The sequence below is a fragment of the Rhipicephalus microplus genome, unplaced genomic scaffold (genome assembly GCF_043290135.1).
Source record: "Rhipicephalus microplus isolate Deutch F79 unplaced genomic scaffold, USDA_Rmic scaffold_12, whole genome shotgun sequence".
NCBI lineage: Eukaryota > Metazoa > Arthropoda > Arachnida > Ixodida > Ixodidae > Rhipicephalus > Rhipicephalus microplus.
Window position 1 is genome coordinate 16,175,751 of NW_027464585.1, and position 23,011 is coordinate 16,198,761.

General features: G+C 47.1%; 2 protein-coding genes across 5 annotated transcripts in view; one reads left to right on the forward strand and one right to left on the reverse strand.

Annotated features, from left to right (window-relative positions):
* Positions 1 to 742: 742 nt before the first annotated feature.
* LOC142783795 (uncharacterized) lies at positions 743 to 21,031 on the reverse strand. 2 transcript variants are annotated; one of them, XM_075882387.1, is made up of 2 exons: positions 20,904 to 21,031; positions 743 to 18,892 (listed from the first exon to the last, which is right to left on the reverse strand). In XM_075882387.1, exon 2 carries the CDS (start codon positions 5,158 to 5,160, stop codon positions 4,387 to 4,389), a length of 774 nt encoding a protein of 257 aa, XP_075738502.1. In that variant the 5' UTR covers positions 5,161 to 18,892; positions 20,904 to 21,031; the 3' UTR covers positions 743 to 4,386. Both variants share the same exon structure in this region, with proteins under 2 accessions (XP_075738502.1, XP_075738503.1).
* LOC142783794 (uncharacterized) overlaps positions 20,723 to 23,011 on the forward strand; it is a 39,516-nt gene continuing 37,227 nt past the window's right edge. For 2 of the 3 annotated variants that reach the window (XM_075882382.1, XM_075882383.1), the window contains exon 1: positions 21,023 to 21,921. In XM_075882382.1, the coding sequence (XP_075738497.1) occupies positions 21,821 to 21,921 (101 nt within the window). In that variant the 5' untranslated portion in view covers positions 21,023 to 21,820. Of the gene's footprint in view, positions 20,830 to 21,022; positions 21,922 to 23,011 lie in introns of those variants that run through there. The other variant, XM_075882385.1, reaches the window with a different exon arrangement.

Sequence of the window (23,011 nt, forward strand, 5' to 3'; positions counted from 1 at the left end):
ACATTACATGAGTGGTTTCTGTTGTTGCTATATCATGCCCAATATTTGCAACCTTGTGACATGTGTGCTGCAAAGTTACGCCTTATATTCCACTTTTGAATGTCATAATTGACAGTTTGCCAAAATTTTTTTTCCCTGCAAAGTGCACATCCTCACCCAATTTTGCTGTGCACCCTACGACCATGTGGGCTTCACGCAACTCTGCCCTCTACCTCAAAACATTGCCGACCTCTTGTCTAAAACATTGATCGCTTGATTATATTAAGCGTGAAGCTCCTAAAGCTGCGAGTCTGTCAATGCATGTTTTTTGCGACCAGTTCATAATCACCTGGTTGTATGACTCACTAAGAGGTGGCGCTAGTGTGAGTGACAGAACGAGAGAGACGGATGCACAGGGATGGACGGAAGCACAGACACTTTGCCCATTTATCATCATTCATTCCAAGGATATGGTGTAATTTTTTTTCTTGCAGCCCTCAATTTCAGGAACATTTCAGCCCCAGCTTTGGTCTCACTGCCACTGGTACCATAGAGGCAAAAAAAAAAGAATAGAGAATTTTAAGGCCTTTGTCATAAAGAGTTCTGCGACAATAGTGCCAATGAAGCCTGAAAAAAATTATGCATTCCTGTTATGTGGTTAGGCAAAGTACGGAACATAATTTGTTTTACTTAAGAGTGCTTCGACATGTTTGTTGTACAGAACTCTTTGACGTGATTATTAGACCATACAATACTCCAACTCTGAAACAAAATTCATCTTTTCATGCTAGTACTTATCTGAAAATTCTCAAAAGAAAAGAGAGAAGAAATTTTTATTAGCAAATGTATATACAAAAAGCCGTAGTTGAGTGGGGCCCCTGATATTGCTGCATTCAATCAGCAGGGAAGAGCTCGCACAGCAAAAAAGGAAGACAGAGTTCTTGGCTAGTGTTCTTCGCGAGTGCCTTGCATATAATTAAAATGCGCTCTCCTATATAAGACTTCCGCTGTTTCTGCGTCGTGAGACTGGTGGAGCTGCGAGGTACATGTCCAGGACACCTTTTAACAGCTCCAAATCTATTCCACAAAGACTTCCGCTCATCTAAACACCCGTTCACGGCGCCAGCCGCTGCCTGTGAGGCCTGAGCTCAGACTTCCTAACACCTACCGAAAAGTGCAACGCAAGAATCAAGATCGATGATTTATCAGTCGCAATTTTCGTTACTCTTTCCAAGTGTAGTAAACAGGTCATCTTGGGTATGAATTTCTTGCAGGAGCACAGTAGCATGATAAATATACTCGTAGGTCTACTGACCTTCTCAGCAGACCATAGCGCAGGCCAGTAGTGCAAGTCCATGCACGTCATTGGCGTGAGTTATCATGCCGCCTCATCTCCGTCACGTGCAACACGCAGCATACTAGAGCTGATGTCATGGCACAAGTCTCGCTAGTCTAGTGTATGGGCAAGCAAAGGTCTTGCTGATGAACTTCTGCAACGAGGATCGACGAGGGTCGCATGCTTCGCATAAGGGTACGAGCACACTAGCGGGAAGCGTGCCGCCGCGGCATAACGCGCGTCTTCGCTGCCGAGCGGTGAAAAGCGGCACGCTGGCCACATCTGCAAGAGTCACGTGACAACAGTCTCGAGCGGTCTCACAGCGGCTCGCGAGATTTCGCGCGCTTCTTCGCTGTCTGTTCTGGGCTCTCCGACTTTACGGTGCAATCGTGCGAACAATGGCCGGCGACGACGACATCCTCGCAACGCTCAACGTTACCGTGATGGCGTGTCTGCTGTTGCTTCAGCGTCGCCGCTCTCGAAATGCGCCGCGAAGTGAGTGAATAAAACATACAATTCATTTGCGCTCAACACGCAATGAGCCACGCAATCCCCACTTACCTGTCAATCCAAACATAGATTCTATAATATCCCATCTGATCATTTTTGCTTCCTTATCTTTATAATCAGGCATCGTTTTGTCATATAAGAAGGGGTAGAGTCTAATCTCCTCTAAAAAGCGTTCGGTGTCCGTGGTGCAGTTGTCAGCGTGCTTCAGAAAACGACGGCGTGAGAAAAATGACAGACGAAAAAAAAAAAAAAAGAAAACAAGCTCCGTGCATTGCTATGGCGACAACCACGCATGTCGCTGATTGGCACTTTGCTTCGGCTTTATCAGCCAATTGGGCTGATAAAGACATTAGGTCCGAAGTCTAAGCAGGCTTTGAGAGAGGCAGTGAGCACAATAATAATCGATGGTGAAGTTCCCGATGGATGGAAACTTAGCAGAATGAGCATGATCTATAAAGGAAAGGGGGACAAAGCTGACATAAACAATCATCGTCCCATAGCAGTGACATCAGTGGTCTACAGGCTGGCGATGCAGATTATAAAGAAAAGACTGCAGGCATGGATAGAGGATGAGGGGGTGCTGGGGGAACTGCAGAATGGGTTTCGGAAACACAGGAGGTTGGAAGACAATCTGTTCTTACTGACGCAGTGCATCGAAATAGCAGAAAAGGAACACAGGCCCTTATGGCTAGCATTTTTGGATATCAAGGGAGCGTACAATAGCGTGGTCCAAGAGGAATTGTAGGGAATAATGGACACACTAGGCGTGGAACATGTAGTCACTAATCTTTTGAAGGGCATCTATAAAGGTAACAAGGTAGTTATAAAGTGGGAAAAAAGGTATCCAAGCCTGCAGAGGTAAAACGGGGGCTTAGGCAAGGGTGCCCCCTGTCACCCTTATTATTTATGATGTACCTACAAGGATTAGAGGGAAGTGCACTGGGCTTCAACCTCTCTTTAGTCAAACAAGGAAAACTTATTGATCAGGCACTACCAGCATTAATGTACGCAGATGATATAGTGCTAATGGCCAACAACAAGGAAGATTTGCAGAGATTGATGGACATCTGCGGTAATGAGGGAGATAGGTTAGATTTTAGATTCAGTAAGGAAAAATCGGCAGTCATGATTTTCAATGACAACGAAGGTAGTGAGCTTAGAATACAGGAGGTCACGCTAGAGATAACAGATAAATACAAATATCTGGGCGTATGGATAAGCAATGGGACCGAGTACCTGAGGGATCACGAAATATACGTGATGACTAAAGGTAACAGGAATGCAGCAGTGATGAAAAATAGGGCACTGTGGAAAAATAGGGCACTGTGAAATAGGCCACTGTGGAAACAGCAGGTGGCCAACCCAAAAAGATCTATCGGTTAAAAAGAAAGTGAAGGAAACGAAGACTGACATGTGGAGAATGGGCATGATTAAGAAGTCCACACTATAGATTTATCGAACTTTTAAGGAGAAAATTGCCAAGGAAAGGATCTATGATAATACTCGGGGTAGTTCTCTACTGTTTGAGGACAGGACGAGAGTATTGCGAACCAAGACATACCGGGCCAAATCGAAGGGGTAGACACAGTATGCAGTGCGTGTGGAGAGGAAAAAGAAACTGCCGAACACTTGATAATGTTCTGTAAAGGGCTTCACCCTATAGTCCTGGATGATGGCGCAGAGTTTTTCAAAGCACTGGGGTTTAGGGACCGGGAGGGTAAAATAGACTAAGCGGGTAGACTTAACTAGAAGGAGGTTATGCGATTGGTGGCTAAAGTCAAGGCACGAGTGAAAATTAAACTCTTCACTGCAAAGTACGAATCCTCAAACTCACCTTTTAAGGGAAAAAAAATATAGTGTTTGGTTTATTCAGTATTACGGCTTGGTGGCGCTATCCACCGCCCGATCTAAAGAGTACAGCCATATCCATCCAGCGGCAGAAATAGCGCAAGGAGCGATTGGGTCGGCGGCAGATATTCCTCTATGCTCGGCGGGAGAAAGAGAGAAAAGCGGCACCGCTAGTGCGTTCGTGGCTTAACGCCGATTCCCACTTACGTGGGTTATGTCGATTTTTTTTTAAGGCCACACGTGACAACTTCACTGTACAACAACTACATCAGCGCTGATATTTTTCAAGAAACCAACGTCAAATCACCTGCAGATATACAGCATATTGAAAAGGCATTGGTCATGATGTCGTCGATAGGTCTAAATCTCGTTTGACAACCTTACGCTAACGCTACGCCCGCAAGCTTTGCGTGCTATGTGCTGTTCAAATACCCATTCTTCTCAAGTTTGGTGCCTGCCGCAAATGAACTGTCTCGGCACTTAATGGACTAAACTTCGGGTAGCGCAGAGCATGCAGTCAAACACGCGACTGCCATTTCGTCTGTCCTTCTGTTGCTATGGGCTACAATTTTGTTCAAAAGTCGTGAACCTACAAGCCCGAGTGAGTGAGTGAAACAACTTTATTGACGATCCGACATAAAGGGGGAAGGGGTAGGGGGATTAAAGCGAGACACTAGCGTGCTCGGACGTCCCAGAGCAGCAACCTACTCGCGTCAATCCCGTGGGGGCGCCGCTTTCGGCCACTGGCGTTCCAGGATGCTAAGCACGTGCTGGACCACGTCTTTTTGGTTGCCTGGCTCTCGACTGATGATTTTGCTGCTTATGGCAGTTGGCATTACTTCTTGGTTACCCGGCGGTGCTGCACAGTCCCAGAGGTGTCTCTGGGTGGCTCGCGCCTTCTTGCAGTGTTGGCATACATCAGTAGTGTAAACCTCCGTGCAAACGTGCTTTGCCCAGACGGGGGTCCATGTGGCTTGTACTTGCAACTGCCGTAGTGTGGCTGCTTCTCTGCATTGTAGGTCTCGATGAGGCGGTGGGTAGAGGCGTCTGCTTGTTCTGTACCACTGCAGAACGTCGGCGTAGGTTGTGATAAAACACTCTCCGTCTTCGGCATCGGGTCGTTGCGGCTCCGAGGAATGCGTTGACAGAGACCCACGGCTAGTTAGCGCGTGTGCCTCCGTATCTGCTTCCTCGTTGCGGTTCGGGCCCACGTCCAGCTCCCCGGCGTGCGCAGGGAACCACTTGACGGTAATGTTGGTTTCCGGCCTTGCTATAGTTGAACATACTCTTGCAGTGGTTCCATGGACGTTGTTTGTAGCAAAGTTGACTATTGCAGTCTTCGAGTCGCTGAGGGCCGTGCGGAAATCCGGGATCGCTAGTGCCAGTGCGATTGCAAACTCCTCGGCTTGCGTGGGCGACGTGCACCGTATGCTTCCCGACGTTGCGAGTACTCCAGTGTCTGCTGCGATGACTGCTGCTGCGTACATGCTTGGCCGGTGGGGATACTTAGCCACGTCCACGTAGTACGCGCGCGGATCGTTGGCGTGACTATTTGTTGACACGCTGATTATGAAAGTGCTTTCACGGCGCTTGCACTTCCCGGTGACGATTTCGACCGTGCTGTGCTCGATGGCACCGTTGGGTAGCAGCTCGTGATCTATTGAAGTTAGATTCTTCTTTACCAAGGAAGGTGCAGACCCCCTGCCCTGCGCCTTTCCTAACTGTTCGTGCACAGGGGGGCTTCGCAAAGGATCTGTACTCCTGTAACGTCGGTGGGGTTTCACTGTGCGTTTCTTGTAGTATTATAACGTCGGGTCTCTCGGTGCTTTGCTGTATGTACTGTTGTAGCAATGCTTTTCTACCCTGTATGCTGTTGGGATTCCACTGCCATATGAGGAGATGATGCTGTTGTGTCTGCTCTGTTTCTGTGGTTAGCAGTGCCTGTTGCCATTGTCCCGTCCATTATTGCGGTAGGATGAAGGCCTGTTGTGGGATTAGTTTTGACGCCGTCAGCGCGTGTATTAGTGCATCCAGCTTAGTCTGTATTCCTTGTATGGTAGACTGCATGCCATGTACGGGTGTCACCAATGTATCGAGGCGTGCGTTGGTTGCATCGAGGCGATCATTAGTAACTTTGATGGCTTGGCTCAGGATTTCGTAGTTGGCTTTCATGGTCTGTTTAGTCGATCTTGACGTTCTTCTAGGCTGTCCAGCCTAGCGTTGACTCTTCGTTCACGTGCGTATTCGAGCGCTCGCTTCTTGGGTGCCGGTTCGCTTGTCCTAGCAACGTCGATCGTTTCGGGTTCTGCGCTGTTAGCTTCCGTAGGAACTGGGGCTTGTACCTCCATGGCCGAGTGTGTTGTTTTCCGTTGGCGTTGGGGGTCTTGGTTGAATCTGCAGCGACGACCTGTTGCTGCTGCACCTGTTGAGCAGTCACCTGTTGCTGCTGCTGCTGTGCATTGACGAGTTCGTTCAACTTAACGTTCATCTCTTGCATTTGAGCTCTCTGTTCAGCGATGCATCGCTTGAGCTGGGCATTTTCATTGCGTAGTGACTGGATGGTGTTGTCCTTCGCTTCAGCTACATGGTTGAGCGGATTGCGGTTCGCTGCTTGCGGGTTGACTGCCTGGGCCTCATTTATCACGTTGCCCGGTCGCTGCTGGTTGCGGTTGTAATTCATGTTCTCCCTGCGCTTGCTGTCGGTGCTTCTGCCGTGGCTCGCCAATTGTCCCCTGCTTTTGTCCCGCTTCCTCGAGCGGCTGCGTCCTCTATTTGATAGACGTGCTTCGTTCTGTTGTTGCGGTGGCAGCTGCTGGAAGTCTTGCGACGAAAACGTTGACGGCGCGTTTCTGCGCTCCCATCTGCGCTGAGTAACTACGAAGGGCACCTTGTACTTGTTCGTACAGCCTTCCGTGCCCGTGGCGTGGGCTCCATTACACAGTTTGCAACGTGGCTTGCACCGCGCCGCGTGGTCTGCCGCCAGGTTAGGCGTGCCACACGCAAAGCAGATCTTGGTTTCCGGCGTGGGGCATACATCGGCTCGATGGCCGATTTTGCCGCATGTCTTGCATACGTTGTGTTGTCTGTATAATCCACACTTTACTATAATGGAGCCGTACTTTATGTAGTTGGGAACCTTTGTTCCTGCGAACAAAATGACGATGGAGGTAGTGTTTCCAACCCTGTGCGCTTTGAGGGCCTGCGGGTTTCCTTGGTTAACGATATTCTAATGCAGATCTTCGGCAGTGTTCTCTACTGCGATGTCACGGATTACTCCTTTCACTGTGCCGTGAAGCGCGGTGCAGTAGGCATGCGTTTCGTAGCTACGGCCCCCAATGTACAGGGAGCGTACGCTTGCGTAGTAACGTGCTCGTCCTTCATCGGGCTTGCTGATCACAATAATGTTCTGCGTGGGATTAGTACAAATCGTATCTGCTTTCACTGCGGTCTTGGGAACGTTGGCTGCTGTTATGACTGCGGGCATTACGATGTCAGCTTCGATTTTCGCTAGGGATAGCCCTCCTCTCGGTCGTATTACAATCTTCTGCTCTTCCCGCGGCAAATTCAGCGGCATGCGGGACGCTTTAGCGATTCTCGCTATCATGCGTTTTGCTTGAGCTTCGCTAAATTGCGGAGTTGGCTTGCTGCTTTGGGTAACTTCGTTAAGCTGGGGCTTATTAAGTCGTTGGCTTACTTGTTTTCCGGAGAATTTCCATCCCGCGATGTCGCTTGGGTGTAAGTCGTTGCCGCGCACCGCGACCGCGGTGCGGCCGGTGCTGCTTAGCACCTCTTGGTCGTTTATCGTGTCGGTGGTCGTAGTCAACGTTTTTAGATACTTTTCAGTTTGCAAACTCACTTCGAGGGGCGGTGTCGTTTTGTCGCCCTTGCGAAAGGTGGCGCTGGCGTTCCGTTGAGATCAGTTGGGAAGCAGTGAGTGGCGGTGACGCTTGCTTCAGACACGCGCTTTTGGTGTGTTGCTGGCGCTCGCACGTTCATCACGCCTGTACTTCCAGCTTGGACACGTTCTACAGTGGTATGAACTCTTTGCAGTGGATACCGTGAAGTGTCAGCGCGGATTCTCGACATGCCGACGTGCAGCGCGCCCGGCTGTCGTTCGGGGTATGCTTCGGCAGCTGCAAATCCCGGACCGCGACTTTTTTTCAAGCCCCCAAAGGACCCTGACTTACAGAAGGCATGGCAAAACGCGATTCCACAGAATAACTTTAAGGTAACGCCAAAAACGTACGTCTGTGACATTCATTTCGAGCCTGTAGACATCATAAGCTACTACGAGCACACAGTGAACGGTCAAACCGTAACGATACCGCGAGGCAGATGAACACTGAAGGAGCGCGCTGTACCTCGAATTTTTCCGAACGTACCTAAGCATCTTTCACAACCAACGGTGCCGAAGTCGGCAAGAAAGCCCCCCCCAAAGTGAGGTCAGTGGTTTCCGCCCAAGCTTCTTCCTGCCAAAGTGATGAATATTTGTATGACGAAACTGACGCATGTGATGGCATGGATGTTGATGAATGCACCGATGTTATCACGCTAGGAACTGCGCCCTGGCTTGCTGTTGTGCAGGGCAGCCCGACATTTGATTCGTGGAATGTGAGGGCTTCTACCATCCAAGTTATCTTCTACAATCTCGAAGAGCCTGGGGGCGTTGTGTACATTGAAAAGGCGGTTGTAATCCGGCAAGACTTGGCGACTGAAATTAGTTCAAGAGGTGTGCTTGTCCCGCCGTGCAGCTACATCGAGAAAGATGGAAACATTCTGACCCTGCTAACAAGCCAGAAGAATTTAACAATGTTTCTTCGCTACATCGATGCGCTCAAGATTTGCCCTGGGTGTAAATGCGAGCTGTTTCCAGGTATTTTATCGTCAAAGGCAGCCATGAAAAGGCAGGGTGTATGGCGAAACAAGAAATGCATGGTGCTGTCAGGTAAGCACTTGTGCCCTCCAAGCAAAAAAACAAAAAAAAAAACTTTGGTGATAGAGTGAAGCGTCGTCCTAAAAAAAGCACAAAACGGAAGGCTGAACGTGAAACTCAAAACCTAAAGAAAAAGGCCATCAGGGCCACTGTGTTTCGCGAAAGAGCTAGAAGAGAAGCGTCTACACTGAGACGCTGTTTGTCTAAAGTTTCAGCGAGCAAAGTTGAAAAAGCAGTGGAAAGTCTTCCGCAAGCACAGCAACTTGCTTTTAGGTCAGCATTGAAAGTCGCAAAGGTGAAATCGCCGCGAGGAAGGCGTTATGAACAGGAATGGCTCACGACTTGTCTTCTATTGAGAATTTCAAGCCCAAGAGCTTATAGACTAATGTCAAAAATGAAGCTCATGCCACTTCCAACAACCACAAGGCTGAGACAAATGATGAAAGGAATGCCATGTGAATTCGGCTTCAACAAGGTATCTCTTGACAGTATTGGGGCCTTTATGATGAACAAAGCAGGAGTACAATGCTACGGAACGCTAGTACTGGACGAGATGGAAGGTGCGAGAGGTTGTCGCATTTAACACGAGTACTTACAAGGTTGATGGCTTCGTTGATTATGGAGATGGTCATGACTCGGAAACAACAGCCGACCACGCTTTGGTAGTCATGTTTGTGCCTTTATTTCACTCCTGGGTGCAACCAATTGCAAGTTTTGCTACGAGACATGCAGCCGCTGGAAGAGTGCTAGCTAGGCTTGTTTTAGAAGCCATTTTGTAGTTACACAAGCACAATGCAACAGTCCTTGCTGTTATCAGCGATGGTGCCAGCACCAACAAGGCCACGTGGTCATGTTTTGTTATCAAAGGCAAGCTTCATGAACCGAAACACAGAGTTGACCATCCTTGTGTACCTGATCAGCAGCTCTACTTCCTGTGCGATGTACCGCACATCCTCCAGTGCATAAGGAACAATCTCATGCACCACAAGTATGGCATGGTAAGTAGATTAGAATGTTTTTACTTATTTTTCATGCGAGAGCAACTCTGAATTAAGGAGTGGCTTCTGCAATGGAACACCTTTCTTCATCTCATTGTTGTTTTTAAACATTGCAGATCGGTGAACATAAAATAAACTTTGACCACTATCGAAGACTCCAAGAAGTAGATGGGAAACATCAGCTTCAGGTGGTTCCGAAATTGACAAAAGAGCACGTGAGCCCAGACAATCTGCGAAAGATGAACGCGAGTCTGGCTGTACAGGTAAACAAAAATGCCCTATCTACCATATTTAGATGCCTTTCATAGTTGACAACTGCCTGTTTATATGCATAAATGTTTGTTTATAAAAATAAAGCCGCAAATTTTTCATATATGTTGTTCTCAGCTTTTCAGCCGAAGCACTGCCATTGGGTTAAAAGTGTACCAGCCGTTAGAGAAGTCTGACCTGAAAGACTGCCATGGAACTGCTCAATTCACCCTCATGGTGAACAACCTGTTCGATGCCCTGAATGTGAAGCTTCCGAAGTTTGGAATAACAAGTTCGTCAAAGGAAGTTGAGGTAACGATAATACTTTACAGCATCTGTTGCACTGTTGTGAAATAGTACAGATAATGCTTCATAACATCTGTTGCATTGTTGTGAAATTAATTTGCTCGCTGGCTTATTTTGAAGGTCATCCAGGAGTTCCTTGATGTTGTAAATAAGACCAAGGAAAACCATATCACCAATGGGACAGTGATGTTTACATCGCAAGTTACAATGGAGTCGCTTCGTGTTACGCTTGCATCAGTACGGGACCTCATAACGAATCTCTCTAAAGGAGCGCGTTATGTGCTCACGGGCAAACTAAACCAGGATCCTTTAGAGGTAAGCCGTTTGTTCTTTTTGTTTATCACGTTTATGTTTGCACACATTGCTTTTATAAAAAAACACGTCTTCCTTTTTTTCAGAGGTTTTTTTGATTTGACAAGAAGTTATGGAGGGGATGAGGATCACCCTACCCTAATCAGCTTTGCACACATATATAGGCTTCCGAGCCTGTATACACCAATCGGCACTTGTGTCACTGGGAACGTGAGTGATGAGCAGACTTTTGTGCTTGCCACTGTTGCAGACAGCATGAAAAGGGGAAGAAAGGACACACTGTCGTCCCACGAAAGACTCCAGGAGGCTATTCGAGCGAAGTTGGCCGAGATCTCTTCTACTGCACAGAATGAAACACCGACAGCACCTGATCATGGGTACTCCACACCAGCAGCACAGGACTGTGTTACTTACTACTTGTGCGGCTATCTTGTCCGCTCTTACCTCAAGCATCAGAGGTGTTCTGACTGTGTATGTAATATCCAGTCCGAAAATGCGGAGTGCCCGGAGGCATTTCTCACTTTGGAGAGGGAATTTAAGCACGGGAGCCTCAAATTGCCTCTCCAAAGCACGAGAGCCTCAGAGACATTTTGGAGCCTCCTCGACGCTCTTGAGGACTGCGACATTACACTAGTGTGGGCTGTTCTGTTCACAAGGTCACCACTACGGCAGAGCTGCTTCTCTTCTGTATGTTTCGAGGCATCTAAGCCAAAATTTCGGATGAGCTGCAAAAGAACCGGCTCTGCTCGGAGACATTTAGGAGCCTCCTCGACGCTCTTGAAGACTGCGACATTACTAGTGTGGGCTGTTCTGTTCACAAGGTCACGACTACGGCAGAGCTTCTTCACTCCTACATAGTGCTAACACTGCATTTCGCTGCCAGAGATACTTGTAAAAGCTTGAGCTCTTCAGAAAAAGTCGCATCTGCTAGAAAGAAAATGAAGCTGATGTGAAGGCTTGCAGTACAACTCTGACCACTTAACCCTTGTAAATATGTCCCTGTAAGTAATGCAGCTGCTGCTTTCAGTTTCATGATGTCAAATAAAAATTACAAAACAATTTTTTTCTGGCTTCCTTGCTGGTTCTTGATTTTCTAAGCTTTTCAGCGGATTTTGGCCGTGTAACACATGTTCTGGTAAGGTTAGAATATCGCTGAGCATTACGGGATCCTGGGGTGATTTGCACATATACTGGCCAAAAATGAACGCCGGCTACAACGCGAACAGGAATGAAGGTAAGCGCGCTGTACAGTTTGCCATTTCTTTTTGTCATGTCTTACGTGCTGTTTGTTTCTAGTTATAATTTTGCGAAAAAAACGAAAAAGCTCTTTTCGGTAAAGGTTAAACGCGAGCGAAGTTTCACTTCTGCTTCTCAAATAAAAGAGTTAACCACTGCGGTAGTCTCCTGTCGGCACCTTTCCCGTTGTAGCAGTAGCAGACGACGCGCCGAGATCGATCCTAACTAAGGTCCCTAGATGAAACAAGTTTCCAAGGTAGCGACACCTTTCCCTTTCCTCTTCGCCTATGTTCCTGAAGCGCCCCCTAGAAGGTTTAAAACTTTCATTCAAAAGCGAATGTTTGGATTCTGTTGCTACGGTGAATAGATGTAAATGAAACAAAATGGAACGAAATAAGACGTAGAATAAACAGTTACCTTTATGAACATATGAACATAAACGGCACAGCACAAGAGCAAGCGGGATGTGCGTTACTCAACCGGCAACGTTGTGCAGTTCTATACTGTACACCACTAGCCATGGCATCTCCCGTAGTACATTTTAGTTCCACGGCCGCGGTATTTCGTCCAGTTTTAACTAGTCCACTTCTCAGATTGTGTTTTGTTCGTCTGTGACACAGTGAACGTGCTTCTTGCTGGATCCTGTAAGTGGACACAGGTCGCGACGTTGTGACGATTGATTACAACCGGCTTGTGCACACGCAAGAAAAACTACGACCAGACTGGTACGAACACTTGTCCAGCAGCACTGCGATGACGTTTTTTTTTTTTTATGTGCCCATTTACAATCGTGATGCCAAGTGATTCTGATACGATGCTGGGAACTTCCTGAAAAGTGAGAGTTCTACTGGTGCGGTGTCTCGAAGCAGCGCGTTTCGGCTCAAGCGGGAACTGGTCAAGAGTGAAATGTTTCTGAAGGTGCGTTGATTACAACCTACAGCTGCTCTGTATACGTGCATACCCACATGTATTTGTACCAACTGGCATGCACTAGACACGCATTAGACGCGCGCCTGGCGTTTCAATAAAAACCAACAAGTGAACTCGCTTCGCAGATCCGCGTCGACATACGTTGCACGAAAGCATTCGCGTGAAATGGTTCATAGTAGCACTTCATGGTGCGCTTCATCTTGGAAAGCACGAGGTAAGTTGAACAGAGCGAAACCATTTTCTGTTGTTTACGGCAACGCAACATTGCTGATTGATTGATATGTGGGGTTTAACGTCCCAAAACCACTCTACGATTATGAGAGACGCCGTAGTGGAGGGCTCCGGAAATTTAGACCACCTGGGGTTCTTTAACGTGCACCCAAATCTGAGCACATGGGCCTACAACATTTCCGCCTCCATCGGAAATGCAGCCGCCGCAGTCGGGATTCGAACCCGCGCCCTGCAACGCAACATTGCTGAAAAACGCAGATGTTGCATTGAACGAGCATGGCGAAACAATCTTGGTCGACTTAGCGCGCACCGAAACGCTCCTGTTCTTCAGTTTATGTTCTGGCTACGATTTTGTCTTTGGTCACGGCGAGAATCCGGCTGGGGCCATATGCGCATGCGTACTCGTTTTGAACCTTTTGCATAATAATAAATAACACCACCAGCCATTTGCAAGATCACGTGCAAGTAATGCACCAATTACAGACGCGGGGATGGCAGAGAAAAAGAGGAGTAATCGAGAGAGTGAGGAGGACGGATCGAGAACAATGAGTGACGCTACCTTGTTTCATCTAGGAACCTTAACTCTCCTTACCGCGCCTATTCAATTTCGGTCAATCTGATCGATGGGTTCAAGTTGAAATTCCCGCGCCCCAACGCGCCTAATGGACATGAGGCACCATCTGAAATGAAGCTCGGGAAGCACACAACCCGTGTTAGTTCCGGTTTTGGTTTCCGGAGACCCGGTGATTTTTGACCTTGCTTGGAAGATAAGCGAGCGTCTGGCGATAGCGGCAGCCATGGCGTCGTCGTCGCGCGCTGGGTCTGAAAGGAATCGTCGTATTTCTCGTTATTCTAGTGTTGTTACAGTAGATTTTTCGGATGAAAGTGGTAGCAGTGGCCCTGAAGAAGATTCCCTATCATCGGAGTTTAGCACAGACAGCGATGAGGCCCTCAACACACCGGGAACATCTTCGTCAGCTCGACGGCGAGTTTTTTTACGGGATTTATCGCGTTGTTGAGCGCCCGCGAGGGGACCGAGCGTGTTGTCACAGTTATTATCTCTATCCGCAGGGTCTCTACGTCCTATGGGCGCGATTCAATGCCTCCCGCTGCACAGCGCGTGCAGTTTTGTCCAAGACGGAAACCGGGAGTCGATCTGGGCATGGCGCGACAGAGCAGCGCTAGTCGGTTTCTTCGAGCCCTGGATGTTTTTCACAACGGAACTCGTCACAGCGATGTGCGAGAACACAAATATATACGCCTGGGCGCACATTCTCGAGAAACCAACGTACTCGGAACGCGACGGATCGTGGAAAAATGTTTCCCCAGATGAAATCATGAAGTTCCATCGGACTCCTCATCTACATGGGGATAGTGCAACTGCCTCGCCTGCACCTCTATTGGAGCACAGCAGAGTTGTTTTCTGGGCTAATCCCACGTGGGGTTATGCCAAGAAAACGTTTTTTCTCCTTCCTCGGTATGCTGAGCGTGACGGATCATGAAGCTACCAATCCCGCTACAGACGGCAAGCTGCACCGAATTGCTTTTTTACTTTGGCACATCAATGATGCATCTGCGCTCCATGTTCAGCCAGACCGTTACGTTTCCGTCGACGAAAGAATGATGAAATCTAAAGGCCGTTCGGGAATACGACAGTATCTTCGCGACAAGATTGTCAAGTGGGGATACAAGCTGTGGGTCCTCGCCGACTCCAATTCCGGCTACACAGTGCAGTTTAGTGTCTACACCGGGAAGCGTGAGACACCGAGCGTAAATGGACTCGCATTTGATGTCGTGACTAGCCTGTGCGAAATGTATTTTGACCAGGGATACACACTATTCATGGACAATTTTTACACGTCCACGTCTCTTTTTTTACACCTCCTGGAGCGGAAGACTCTTGCTTGTGGAACGACACGGAAGGATCGTCGCACGTTCCCTGCGGAATTGAAGGACTCCACATGGGAGAAAAAGGCCAAGAGGGGGAGATGTTCGCTGGCTGCGGCATCAAGGCGTCCTGTACCTTCAATGGAAGGACAGACGCGCGGTGCACATGATGAGCACTGCCCATACTGCGAACAGCCATGCGACTGCAACACGGAAAGTAAAGGTCGCTGGCCAATGGAAGAAGGTCCCAATTAGGAAACCAAGACTAATTGAAGAATATAATGCAGGCATGCTTGGAGTAGACAGGTCAGACCAGCTCATCGCATCGTACAATGTGTTGAAGTGCATCAGATGGTGGAAAACTTTGTTCTTCCACTGCATCGACATCGCTGTTGTGAACAGTTTTATTCTTTTTGAGGCCCATAGGAGAGAGCACCCCGAAATTCCAGAACTGCACCGAGCGCCTCGTTATGACCAGCTTGCCTTCCGAATGGAGCTTGTGAAGCAGCTACTGGGAATTGAAGCCACAGGTTTTGGCAGCGCCCCTCCCTCTCGAGAGTCTGCACACAAGCCAAAAGTGATGGAAACGAGGCGCAACTGCAAGCTCTGCTATGCGAGCCGCAAGGTTGAGCACAAGACGAGTGTCTTTTGTGAAACGTGTGGCGTTTACTTGTGGTTCATCGCGACCAGAGACTGCTTTGGTGAGTGGCACCGCCACTACAAGGGATAACATTTTTGTGTGGTCTCACAGTTGTTTACGCGTACTCTTGTAACCCCTGTGGTCTTTAGAAGTAACTACTATCTAACCAGTGTATATTCAGAATTTGTATTGCCATCTTTTCGCTTGTTACACCCACTTTTTTTGAAAAAAAAAAAAACTTGTGTCCTTGAGAATTTTATTTTTTTATTCTTACTGTGTAATAAAAACTTGTTCTAAATTTGTTGAAATAACTAGACCATTCATTCCTCTACATTTTCATGGGCTGCAGAACATCTAAAATATTTTTTATCTGCGGATAAATTTTTTTTTCTTGCACCCTCAGAAAATTGTCCCGTAATCACAAGTGCTAACTTTTTTTTCTGCTGTGCTAACAATTTTTTTGTGTGTACTGTTGAAACTTTTAGGATAGTTAGCTATGTAAATATGCCACAAAACGCATATCTTGAATTTTTTTTACCGAGATATTTGTGCCCACCATGCTTACTTTTCCACATTTTTTTTGCGGCAGTTGCGAAAAATTTGTTGTTTGGGATTTTTTTTCTGCTATTGTGTTGCAAACACATGTTTTGTATTTATATCATTAAAAAGCGCATTTATTTGTCTACATTTTGGTATACTACAATTAACAAAAAAAAAACATTGTTATCTAACGATAAACTTTTTTTTTCTGCACCACATGACAACAGGTCTTTTCCTGGCGGTAAGGAAAGAGTTAATCCTAACGCTACCGCAGCGCCACCGCCTGGTTGGCGATTGCGGTAAGCCACCCCACACCAGTGGAATGCCGCGCGCTTTGCCAACTGAAGCTATCTAGGCAAGGTTCCTTTTGGCGTTGCTATAGTGCCTAGAGTACACTGGCTAGTGCGCTGAGCGCGCGCATTCCGTACGAGAGAGAGTGGCCCCGCACGTGATGACTGCGCGCAGTGGCCGCAAGTGGCGCTGCCGGACGAGTGGGTGCATGAGAGCCGCCAAGCTCCTGTCGTCCCATGCTTTGCTCAGCGTTTGACAGCTGTCAGTGTTCGACCTGTTGTAGTGTCAAGTTCGTCGTCGCAAAATGTGGGCAGCAACGTCCCGAGACGTTGAAGGCTAAGCGGCAATGCAAAGAAAGGACGTGTTTTGTGCCGCTGTGCCGGAGCGGATATCGTTCGAACGAGGAAAAGGTGTCTTTGTTCACCGCACCGACAGACCCAGCACGGCTTGCAGAATGGGAGAGCAAAATCAAGAGGGCAGACAGGAGACTGACACCGAAGGCTGTCGTGCGTGAAAGACATTTTGAGAGTGGCTACATCGAACGATATTTTCAGACTACGGTGAACGGTGTCGTCAACGAAATCGCCCGAGACAAGCCACGTCTGAAGCCGATGCTGTCCCTACGGTCTTCGAAGATTATCCGACACATCTTGTACCTAAAAAGGCGGTGAAACGAAAGGTGAGAAACATTTGCGACCAAGAACCGGCACCTAAACAACAGAAGCGAAATGTCGAGCTGGCGGACCCTGAGTAACCACAAGGGTGTGCTTGCAGACCACGGGATGGTTGTGCTGTTTCAACCCTACACCGGTAAGTTGTTTTAAAAAGAGACTACTGTCAAACACATGACATAAGTAACATGGTAATCTTGCACCATCATTGTTCTTGCCCATTTTTTAGCGAGTTGGACACAAATACTTGGCGTTTTTGCCTCGAAAGGCAATGTTCAAGCAGCTACACTTGCAAAAATCATAGTAGAGTGCACCGTCCTGGCTGAACGAGCGGGCTTGTATGTTGACTCCGTGACCTGTGACGGGGCCAGCTGGAATCGCAGCATGTGGCGGATCTTTGGCATACATGGTGAGCAAATTATTAATTTCACTCACTTAGCATTGTCGGCCTGTGTGTAGGCATAATGGGCATTTGGAAAGCAATGTTTTAGCTACTTGAAATTTTCATGTAGTCATCTAAGAAGCTCTCTTCATCTATTGTGTAATTAGAAGCTCTTAAAATGTGTATAAATTATAGGTGGAAACAAATTCATAACACAGAATTGCATATATTCAGATTTCTTGCCAATATATTCAAAAGCTTAAAGTTAGAGGTCCTGCACTCCTGCTACCGTGATTAAGATTTCTAAAATGTGCTGCTCTATTAAACTGAATTAAAATTCTGTAAGTGAAGCCTACATTGTGTCTTTCTCACGCTGGCTTTCAAAAGTCTTGTTCTCGCATCATTTCATACTTGACTAATGCACAAAATATGTTTTTATGGGTTCTGCTATTCACCTGAGGAGCAGCACGAAAAAAAAAAAAAAACGCTTTGAAGCCTGGTAATCCAGATAAAAAGTTCCTGGAATTTCCTGGGCAGACAAAAGGCTGAATCAGAAGGCTGTCGTGTGAGAAAAGCATTCCGAGAGTGACTCCATCGAAATACTTTTCGGATTAGGGTGAACGGTGTCTGGAATGAAATCGCCGTTTAGGCAATATTTCAAATATTATTTATCTAAAAAATTGAAAATCCATCCATCCATCCGTCCATTCATCGTTGGATGGATGGATGGACGGATCCATCCACCCATCAATTAAAACGGAGAGGCTGTTTTAATTAACGGAATGAACCGCGCCTAGCAGAATTAGGAGGCTGTTTTAATTAACGGAATGAACCGCCTATTACAGAAGTCGAGGCGCGTTCTCTGGCTGTGTGCACAGCTGTGCGATTAAGATATCGCGTCTCAGTATTAGGGATTACGGAGAAAACTGAGTATTAGGGATTACGGAGAAAACTGAATAGAGTCGCAAGAGGTGATGCGCTGCCCCCCTCCCCCTTATTTTTCTTTTTTTTTTTCTCTCTCAGCTGATTGTGTCGCGTCGACCGCACGCTACGACGTAGGACGCTACGCTTCCCCTAGCTGTGTCAGCACAAGACATATCGTTCAGACTCGTGTATACATGTGATGAATAAGCGTTCCAAGGCTGGTTAATCGGGGTATGTCGGATATGCTACAGCTATGTATGTCTGGAAGGCGAGCGATCACCTCCATTAATCGAAGGAAAGGGTCTTTCACGATGAGACGTGCAACGACGAAGTACGTCTCGAGAGGCAAAAAAAGGAGCCTTGCCCCTGTCTACCCTGCATCGTGAATGTCCCGCGGAGCTGGGACAGCTAGCTGTTTCCTGCAACCATTGTACCTGAAGTGTGGGTCTGCTCGTTTTTTTGCCGGGGCGATTGTACGTGACGACTTACTGCATCCTGGTTCACCATAATTAAGCCGAGGTCCTTGCAAATTCCCCATCACTCAGATGTCGGCGGCCGCTTCTGTGCTGTTCCCGACTGTCTGCAGGTCGAACTGCCGCTCAAAGCGGTGGCGTCTTCGACAGTCCAATAGCGCGCAGTCCAATAGCGTGCAGTCCCGTCGTAGCGCACGGTCAACGCGACACGATCAGCTGAGAAAGGAAAAAAAAAAGTAAGGGGGAGGGGGGCAGCGCATCACCTCCTGTGACTCTATTCAGTGTTCCCCACAATCCCTAATACTGAGACGCAATATCTTAATCGCACAGCTGCGCACACAGCAAGAGAACACGCCTCGACTTCTGTAATGGGCGGTTCATTCCGTTAATTAAAATGGCCTCTTAATTGCGCAGCAGCGCCGCGCTCGACTTCTGCTAGGCGCGGTTCATTCCTTAAATAAAACGAATTCTGTTGTGCGCGGTTCCTTCCGTTAATTAAAACGGCCTCTTAATTGCACAGCCGCACCACGCGCGACTTCTGCTAGGCTCGGTTCATTCCGTCAATTAAAACGGCCAGCGTCGCTCATGCACTCGCGAAATGCACCGCGGACAGCACCAAACTTTTATGGAAATGCCACAACTACAAGAGAAAAATTTTCAGCCAAGAAATGCACCGCTGATAGCACCAAACTCTTACGGAGAAGCCACAACTACAGGAGAAAACTTTTCGGTCAAATTTAGCGGCAATTTGGCAACAACCATCCTTCCAGTCTGGCAACCACTTATGCAACGCCAAAAGGAACCTAGCCACTATCTAAAAACGTTGGCCGTAGTGTCGTTGCCGCCAGCACAAAAGTCCATGTCTTCCGTAGCAAGGGCCGCGAAACGGTTGTGGGAAACGGCGTTGAGCTGCGATGAGGCCGAGGCCATCTTCGGCGATGAAGAGTCGGGCCGGGCGGCCGCCGCAGCTGCGCGCCACGGCCGTACTCGTGCTAAGCCTAGCGTCGCACAAGTGAAGAAAACGTCGAAAATTGACTAAAAGTCTGGTTGACCGGACCAAAAATGGTATCAATCGAGTCCAGGGATGCTCACGGACACTACAGTGATGATTTCCAATCGATTGGAAGCAATTATACTCCGTTTCATAGATCTGGTGAAACGCTGTGAAGGCTAGGCAAGTTGTCCGTAAAGAAAACACGACATGTTGCTCCGCGCGGTTTCGTAGTCGAGTGTGACGCACTTGAATATGGACCAATATGTAAATATGTAAAATGTGAACAGTCATGATTTGCAAGGCAATAAAAAAAAAAAGTTTCGTAGTCGAGTGGTCTGACGCGTCGCTCCGGAGAGTTCACCGTAGTTTTGAAGTGCATGGGTTCGAATCCACGTGGTGCCACTTTTTTATAATTTTTGCGAGTTCAATTCGAAATCTCTTTTTTTTTTTTTCAGTAACTTCAACTTACTTGCACGCGGAAGTGAACTACACGTATCTATTCATTTGTAGCATACTGTGTTCCCTTGTGAGGGCCGGAACCTGCCGAGCTGGCACCGAGGTTTGACCAGCATGGCGATTTTGTCGCGATCATACCGCATTGTCGGTTTACCTCGTTGATGTGAGCGAGTGCTGCGTGTAAGATGACGTTAATTCATAGATTAGGCAGCATTTTTTCGAACCTGTTGTGCCACAACAAGTAAAAAAAAAACGGCGGCGCGGAAAGCGAAAACCTAATACGAAAGCGACAAACATAAATTACCAACTCGCATATTTGGATTGTTTATCCGACAACACAGGCGTTTGTTTTTTAACATGATGACAAATATGTATGCTTAGAAGTTTCCCGAGAAGCATGTATTGATTCTCGTACACCCCAAGCGACGCACTACTTTTTCGTCGCGGCACTACACAGCGCAAACAAGAGCGCTAGCTTTGACAGCGTTGCACATGGTTTATGAAACGGAGTATAGGGCGGCACAATTAGCGAAAACTGCGAAGCTCATTCGCAGCACGTCTGCTCAGCTCGGCGACCCCCCCCCCCCCCCCCCCCGTACAAGCCCGAGAAAACGTTTCGCTACATTTAGGGACTGCAGCCGGATTGCTGATGCGTCCATCCCACGTGCACATAGGCTCTCGCTACATGTTTCCATTTCGAAAGGTAAGTGACCACATTTTCTCAACACTTGGGCATTACTGCGCACATGCAATGAAGTAAGAGGCACTGGTACTCACAGCCGAGTGTTGCGTTGCTTTGTCACAGAGCGCTAGAGACCCGCGTCGATTACGTTGACACAGACAATGACTCCACCGACCACAACCACAAAATGTTGTCGAATGAACCTGGGCGGTGAAACTTCGCGGTTTTTCTGTCCCGAGACCGCAGCGATCCTAACGTTTGAGAGCTGTACTACCTAAATGAACGTTCTTGTTCTATTTTATAGTTATTACTAGGTTACTCATTAACTCCGGAGTTTTTACTACACAAGTGAACCTAAAGGTTGCAGTTCGAGATTGCAAAAATAAGAGCGTCACCCGAAGTGGAAAACGGGAACTGCGCAGTCGTCCTATCTCTCACGGCTAAAAGGGGGCGTTTCTTTTCGCGCGCCCAGAAGAACAATGCACATGCTGCGGGAAAGATAAGGAAACGGCGGAGCATGTTCTGATTGAATGTGGAGATATCCACCCAGGTGTACGTTTGGGCACGAGCCTACGGGAAGCCTTGGGTTTTAGGGACAACAATGGAAAGCTGAACACACCCGCGATTGAAATAAGTAAGAGACGGTTAGAGTATTGGTGGCAGAAAATTAGAGAGAAAGGACAAAAATAAATATTGGAAAAATAAAGTATGGACAGTGTGCCGTAAATGGCAGAGAACTTAAGCTGAAAATTTACCTTTTTTCCATTAAGATAGAATTTATCGAAGTAGAGGCATTAGGCCAACATAAAAAAAAAAGAAAAAAGGTTTTTTTTTTCTTTTTTTGTCGAGCCTGGTGGCATACTTGTCACCACCCCGTTATAAAGGGGACGCTCATAGCATCCATCCATCCATCCATGTATGCTACAGCCTGCGGTGTCCCGAAGGCCGCTTTTACCGCTGTAAAGTTTGTTTTAGCGAAACCCATGCAAGATTCAGCCAAACAGACGCATCCATGGATTCTCGCCGTCATCACAAATCGTGCGGCGCTGAGTGGTGTCGGAATTCTTCACGACACACCGGCATAAAATTCTTTCGGATCCCGGCAGACGAAAGGTACGATCTGCATGCCGCTCGTTTTGTCTTTCTACACTTGCACGGCATATCAGGATGCGGTTGCTGCAGTAGCTGTGTAATTTAATTGAGCTACACGTACATGATTTATTCATTACATTCTGATTGCTTTTCGGCTTCAATTATACATGACATGCACGGCAGAGCATCTGGAAATTATTCCAGCGAATACATTTGCTACGCACGATTGTTTATACTTGCGTTTTCAATTTAATGCGTTTCGATCGTGCATTGCATTTCGATGTTGCACTTTGGCTCAAGGCAATGCAAGGCATGTCACAAATGTACTGTAGCAGCATATACAGTAACTAATAGAACAGTGTAAGCTTATCCGCACTGTTTTTATTACCTTTTGATTGCCTGCGTTCAGTCTGTTCTCGTTGCATGCGTTATTATTATTCTTGAATATCATCAGCCTATTTATGTCCATAGCTGGAGGAAGGCGATTCCCATAATCTTTTGGCTATAAGGGAGGGTCCATATACGTTCATAGCATGTGTTGTTAGTACTATGTTAATTAAGTACTGAGTACATAAATTATTACACTTGCGAGTTTAGACGGATGTCATTACATTATTGCGTTTCAATTGTGTGCTTTCATTTTGGCCTCGCGTAAATCCACGGCATATTGCAGAGGAATTTAGCAATAAATTTATAAAGTAATAATTTATAATGTATACTTCTATTTCATGTTTTCAGTTTCAGCCTTAAGTACAATTACGATATATTTACAAAAATGCAATTGCAGCTAAAAGCCCATAAATAATTGGACAATGTAAACGTACGTGTTCTACTAATTTATTACCGGTTTTAATAAGGTTTTTATGAACGATTTGCAGCAGGGCACGAGAAATACCCGAGGAATACGCAGTGCGCGAGGGTATATATGTACGAATAGTTGTTTAGAGATTTTGGTGTGGGATGATTGCTATTGTCTGCAAAAATATATTTTGAATTAGGAGGAAAGCTGGGGTCGTTGCCACCAAACATTACTATCGCGCAAGTAGAAGCATGTATCCGCGTCTCTTAATAATAAAGACAGATTTGATTTTAAAGTTTGCTTTCAGGATTG

Coding starts and splice junctions, on each gene's coding strand:
- LOC142783795 (XM_075882387.1), bottom strand. CDS start 5,160: ATGTACGCAGCAGCAGTCATCGCAGCAGACACTGGAGTACTCGCAACG.